Source organism: Liolophura sinensis, chromosome 10, assembly GCF_032854445.1.
Source record: "Liolophura sinensis isolate JHLJ2023 chromosome 10, CUHK_Ljap_v2, whole genome shotgun sequence".
In the NCBI taxonomy this organism is placed as follows: domain Eukaryota; kingdom Metazoa; phylum Mollusca; class Polyplacophora; order Chitonida; family Chitonidae; genus Liolophura; species Liolophura sinensis.
This window is the reverse complement of record NC_088304.1, coordinates 2236512-2242670: the sequence shown is the minus strand read 5'-3', so window position 1 is coordinate 2242670 and position 6159 is coordinate 2236512. Positions and strand designations below refer to the sequence as shown.

The 6159-nt window shown below is 39.8% G+C and overlaps 1 protein-coding gene across 1 annotated transcript; it reads left to right on the top strand.

Moving 5' to 3' along the window:
- Positions 1 to 888: 888 nt before the first annotated feature.
- LOC135476375 (galactose-3-O-sulfotransferase 2-like) lies at positions 889 to 1906 on the top strand. The gene is made up of 2 exons (XM_064756377.1): positions 889 to 999; positions 1082 to 1906. Exons 1-2 carry the CDS (start codon positions 889 to 891, stop codon positions 1904 to 1906), a joined length of 936 nt encoding a protein of 311 aa, XP_064612447.1.
- Positions 1907 to 6159: the final 4253 nt, after the last annotated feature.

Sequence of the window (6159 nt, the reverse complement as noted above, 5' to 3'; positions counted from 1 at the left end):
CCGTTGAAATAATTATTCAGTGTCGTCCAATAATTTCAACATTGTAAAGAAGTTTTCTGCTTGTCGGAAACAAACCTGACTGATAACCTCAGTTAACATGGAAAGGGACCTGTTTGAAGGAAATAAAGACAAATATGCCCCCCATCTCAAAATGACAAAATATATTTCATTTTTGGAGTGCATTGTATATTTTTTGTTAACCCCTCTGCTTTGTGCATATTTTCCGTCAATAGACGGGAATATCCGGAAGTGACGTCACCGATGAACATACTGGGAACCAGCTTATATAACGCCCCTCTCTCCCCATCCGGGTTGTCCCCCCCCCCCCCAAACAGAAGTGGTTTTGACAACTATCGTTGACAGCAGTCTACTTCATTTCCGGTCTGACAGATGGGGCTTTAGGAAAATTGTAGTTTAAACCCATTTTCCAAGAAAAAAACTGAGAATAGTTTCTTTACTTTTATATGTTATGCCCCATTTTAAACTCCTTATTAAGACATAAAATCGGGCGTTTCATTTAAGTATCGCTCCTTAATGCCACTCGGATTCAACCTGTGTGCACAAACAAAATGTGTTTATTCACCAGCCCATTACATTATAATTTGTAATTATCCGCTACGTCGCAAACTGATTATTGTGTCTCATCATGGACTGTCAAATATTTTAAAGACAATGGATTAGAACTGTCGTTTGTGAAGTGTTAAAATCTTGAATTAGGAATTGATGACGTTAGCATGTATTTCAGTGCACAAACGCTGTACAAAATTCTTACTTTTCTCTGTTTGCTGTGTTTTGCAGAAACTGTTTGCTGTTGGCGGCTTTAGTTGTCCTGGTGTCACTCCTGTTTTTCTCCGTCAGCACTTCCTATCCGCCCCGCGCTCTTTTACAATGGAGAGCAAACTGGTCCCGACGAGATCCCGTGTGCGCCGAGAGGAGAAGAGTGGCCTTTGTAAAGGTTCACAAGGCCGCGAGCACAACAGTTACTACCATTCTACAAAGGTTCGGATTTTCAAGAAACCTCACGTTTGCTCTTCCGCCCAAGAATGACATATGGCACTTAGGATTTTTTGAAACTCTAAAGCCAGAAAAACTGCCCCCGATTCCTAAAGGAAAGGTCTATGAAATTCTGTGTCAGCATGTTGTGTACAGCCAAGTGGCGTTTAAGAAGTACCTTCCTCCAGATGTCGCTGTCATAGCGGCGGTCAGAGAACCACTCGACCGATTTGTGTCGTCTTTCTTGTATTTCCACCAGTATCCAACATCTGTGAAGCAAAAATCGAGAGTGAATGGAAATGACATTATGTTGATGAGAGAGTTTCTGAAAAACCCGGAGTTTTACGAGCCAGCGATCTTTAAACAGGGATCTTTAGCTGTCAACCGGATGTCATTTGACTTCGGCATTCCTAAATCCCAATACAGCAACGCGAGTTTTGTGGACAAGTACATTAAAATGGTGGACGAACATATGGAATTTGTTTTGGTTGCTGATCATTTTGACGCGTCTCTTGTGATTTTAAAACGAAAACTGTGTTGGTCAACTAAAGATATTCTGTATGAAGTACAACATAAGGGTATGAAGCAAAAACCCGCCATTCCTGAAGATATCAGACAAAGCTTGAAAAATCTTTCTCCATCAGACTTTCAGCTTTACGATTACTTTAGTAGGAAGTTTCAGCGAATAGCGCAAGCTGAGCTTAACTTGTCGGAAGAGGTGAGCATTTTCCAAGAAACATTGAAAAATGTGACTAGATTCTGTGGCGCTCTGAGCAAAAGTGGACCTCAGTTCAAGCACTTTGAAAAGACGCAATTTTCCCACGAATTTAACATCACTAAGTTGGACTGTGATTATCTTAGTTTTAAAGAAGAAGCATTCATAAAATTGCTGTGGAAAAATCAGGCGATATAAAATGAATTCATGAACATTTGTTTGTACAGATAGATATTATTTTTTCTGAAGGGAAAGAAACAATGAAAATTGAATGTGAGACTTCAATCATTCTATGTCTATGATTTGGCGCTTTGACAGTTTTTGGCACTGAATTATTTCCGTTGAGTTAACTCCCCCCATTAACAGATTCGTTTGCACGAGTAAGCTCTGGTTAGATTGGACCGCAGAAAACGGCTAATGGCTCGTTGGCGACCTCACTTTAAGACAGATTTTAATTTTGTAAACTTGGAAAATCCATGGTAAACATTATGAATTATGTAAAATAGGTTTGGAAACCCCGGCCCTGATTAAATATATGAAACAGCTTCAGTGAACTCTTCAGCTGAAAACCATGGACCTCGTTCAAAATCTCTGAACATTTCTACGACTGTCAAAAGCTGACAAAAATTTCTCAACATTTCTACAGCTGTCAAAGGCTGACAAAATTTCTCAACATTTCTACGACTGTCAAAGGCTGACAAAATCTCTCAACATTTCTACGACTGTCAAAGACTGACAAAATTTCTCCACATTTCTACGACTGTCAAAGGCTTACAAAATGTGTCAACATTTCTACGACTGTCAAAGGCTGACATCATGTTACTACATTTTGTGGCCTGGAAAATATTTGTCACCGTTGTGGCATAACCATAACTGGGCGAGGTCCATTTCTCGTAGTTTCATGCCTCAAAAACTAATCTCACGCTACGCCATTGTTGATGTCCTGTAACAAGGAAGGTAATACATGCCCTATTTTCCATACAGCAGGAAATAGGAGCTGAGTACCTGTTTATGATGAAAGGTTCAAGATGGAACACAGAGAAATGTTTGAGTCAACTCACTCAAACATTTGAGTTATACAATTAAGCTAATTCGACGCAGAAAACTGAATCATATCACCGGATCGGCTGAGTCATGAAACTCATCTGGTTATATATATTCCCTTGGTTAGATGTAAAACTCACAGGAGTCGTTCGTGACTCAGTTTTCTGAGTGGAACTAGCCCAATTGTATAACGCAGATTTTTGAGTCAGTTGAATCAAACTTTTCTCTCAGTGAAAGTTCAGGCCTAGGATAAATCATTTAAGATAAAAGGACCAGAATGGAAGGTTTAGAAATAAAGAGAGGATGAATGATGGGTGGTTCAGGATGGGAAGCTTAGAAAGGAAGAGATGATGAAGGGTGGATGGTTCAGGACGGGAGCTTTAGTATGCAACTTCCAGACTATTTCCAAAAAGCTACATTTTACGAAATATGAAATTTGAAGTGTTAAGGGTCGTGTGTGTTGCAAGTCTTAAGCTTGCATATCAGCTGTCCTAGTAAAACCCTGACTGATGTAAATTCACAGGTGGCTGGATTTCACCGGTTGTGTGCGACCATTTACCAAGTATTTAACTGTCGTCGCTGCCCTAGTTTTACACTCCATGTTGTAAGTCTTTTACAATATTGTGATGAGGTTTTAAATTTTGCCTTAAAAGACAAGGTAGAAAGTATGGTATAGCAGTTTCAGAATGGAAGGTTCATAATGTTTAGTTAAAGATGAAACAATCTCCGGTGATTTGTTTTATATGCAATTCCAATCTGTGTTTCAAAGCGCGGGCAGTGAAAACTGAGCACTGGTCGACATGAATGCTATATTGAAATCCTGGACAACATCAGATCCCAGCGGGTCTCCAGGGTGAAAAGAATAGAATATCAGCGCTCTAGGCAAGCTTGGTGTAAAGGTAGCCCCATATACTTACACATATGCGACTTGCTATGAAAACCTCCGGGTGAAAAGTCACGGATAACAGTCGTAAATCACGGAATGATCGTACGATCAGTCGTGAAGGATCTTGAAGAGTCTTGATGAATCTGAAGATATCGCCAGTGGTCGCAAGGTGATCGTAGAGATGATCTGTGCACACGCCAGAAAGTTTGCTGCGATGTGCTGCGATCTACATACATTCTTTCAAGGTTAATCGGTTGGGCTTTCCATTTTCATGAATGCTACATGCACAAGAATGTCTATTTGTCAAATCACGTGACCACCACGGAGAAATCGGAGTCCTGCCGGAGTGGAAGGTTCAAATGTCTGGGGTTTCACTCAGGGTAATTCGGCCGGGATTGACAGAAGAGTTCCACATCGCTTAGAGCACAAACTTGTTTTAGGTGAGGAAGGTGGCTTATGACGTTGAACTCAACGTAAATGGTGATGACTTTACTTACAATATGGTTACCTAAAAGAGTCTTTATGGTCATTGTATAAGAACTATTTTTAACGATGTTTTTCAAGTTGTTTGAGTGAGAACTATATTTAACGATATTTTTCTACTTGTGGTAAAAGAGCTATATTTAACAATATTTTCAAAGTTTAACTGGTTTCTGTGTATTTCAGTTAGTTTTAATGGCGCCTTGTTTCCTACTCGTTCTACTTTTACACGTTGTTGATACGGGAGCCCCTTTAGCAGAGTGAAACTTATGCACAAGGAAGAATAAAAGGGAACTCGTATCGTTTATAAAGAGTTTTCAGCTGTATATTTACTCCTTGAGCGAAGCGACAAGTGCGACAAGTCAGATTAAGTTCCGGAAAAGAAGTTTTATTTGCAATGCTCACGTTCTGCCAGTTCTACAACACTTTACCACGGGTGTGCCTGATTTACATGTTATGTTACTGTAAGACCTGTTTGTCTGCGGTTGAATCACCTGCGAGACTATCTTACGTTGTCGGGTGGACACGTGACTGGCTTTTGGGGAAACAAGTGTTAAATATATGCTGGACAAAGAACGCAAATGCTCTGGTGGGTTTTCACACGTGCCACAGCCTGAGAATTTATTATGTTAGACAGAGGTAATCAGTATAAAAGTAGGGGTATCTGTAAATATGTTCCTTTCCCTTCCTTCCTTCCTTCTGAGTTTGGATAGTTTTCACAAGGGGAAGCAGCCTGGAGGGTAACGTCTGGCAGTCAAGACGGTACAGCACCTGGGTGAAATGTATGAATGAAGACTGGCTGTGATCTTGGTAAAACACGTCTTGACTGCTCGGCTGTCTTGGAGGGAATCGGGAGAGCTACTAGAGCTTTCAAGTATTAATGAGTAAATAATTTAGAACTTAGCTTTTAAAGACTTATTAGAAGTGCCATATGGTCATAACAGGTAAGTAAAACAAGTTAAGATGTTGGACATGATTATTAACCCAATTATATAATAGACATGTTACATGTGTGTCCACATGTATACACAGCGACCTATACACATACATGTAGGTCAAGGTAGGTTGAAGTTGAGAGGTCAGCCTGACAGTCAGACCATAATGCATGTAACGTTTAAGCATGGCATCTAGAAACCAAGTGACATCATGCTAACAATAATTGCAATATAGTCAATACTAGAGAGGCCAAGGGTCACAGGGTTACCGGTATCCTGTTTAAGAGAGGCATCTAAACATAATGTCGAGTACGTTGCCAGGCTTATAAGGGGCCAGGCTCGCATTAGAAATTTAGATGACTCAGTGTATCCACATGATGGGTACAAATGCATTTTATGATGCCAGGTCATATCTCATATATAACAAGACATACTGGTCTATGCCAGCTGACCTTCACCTCCAACCAAAACATAACATTCGTAAGTTACTCTTTTGATCATTTAACATACAGGTTACAAATCAATAGTGTAGACTACTGCATGCAATAATAATCTGAGTGGTACATTTTTATGCTAGGGGCTGTATACATATTGTACAACCCAGAACGGTTACCGCATGAGGAACAATGATACGGGTCACGCAGGTATTTTGATGATATCTATAAACTAAATACAATATTACCATGCGATAGCCTATATGCATATTAACTGTATATACAAAGTTAATATCTATATATATATATGTATCTATCAACAATAATAACAAATGCTTACTGACTGGCCATAGGGAACATGTACACTGGACTCAAAATGTCAAAGTCCAAAAGCATGATAAATTCCAGTATATGTGCATCTGCAGTGATATATAATTTCTGAGGATTGTGTTGTGTTAGGACAATCACAGGCATAATTAAATACAAAAACTCAGAACAGTTACAAGTGGTTGCTATTGTACTGAGTTTTCATTTGGCCTGTGTACTGCTGGTGCAGCCATCTTGTTTAGCCACTTGATAAAGGCTGGGCTGATAGGATGAGATTAACCAGCAGGGGTCATCAGGGGCAATAGATGCCAAGGAGAAATTAATCCCTTCCAGATGTGCTGCCAC

Coding starts and splice junctions, on each gene's coding strand:
- LOC135476375 (XM_064756377.1), top strand. CDS start 889: ATGGAGAGCAAACTGGTCCCGACGAGATCCCGTGTGCGCCGAGAGGAG. Junction 1,000..1,081: donor GTTACTACCATTCTACAAAG/GTTCGGATTTTC, acceptor GAAACTCTAAAG/CCAGAAAAACTGCCCCCGAT.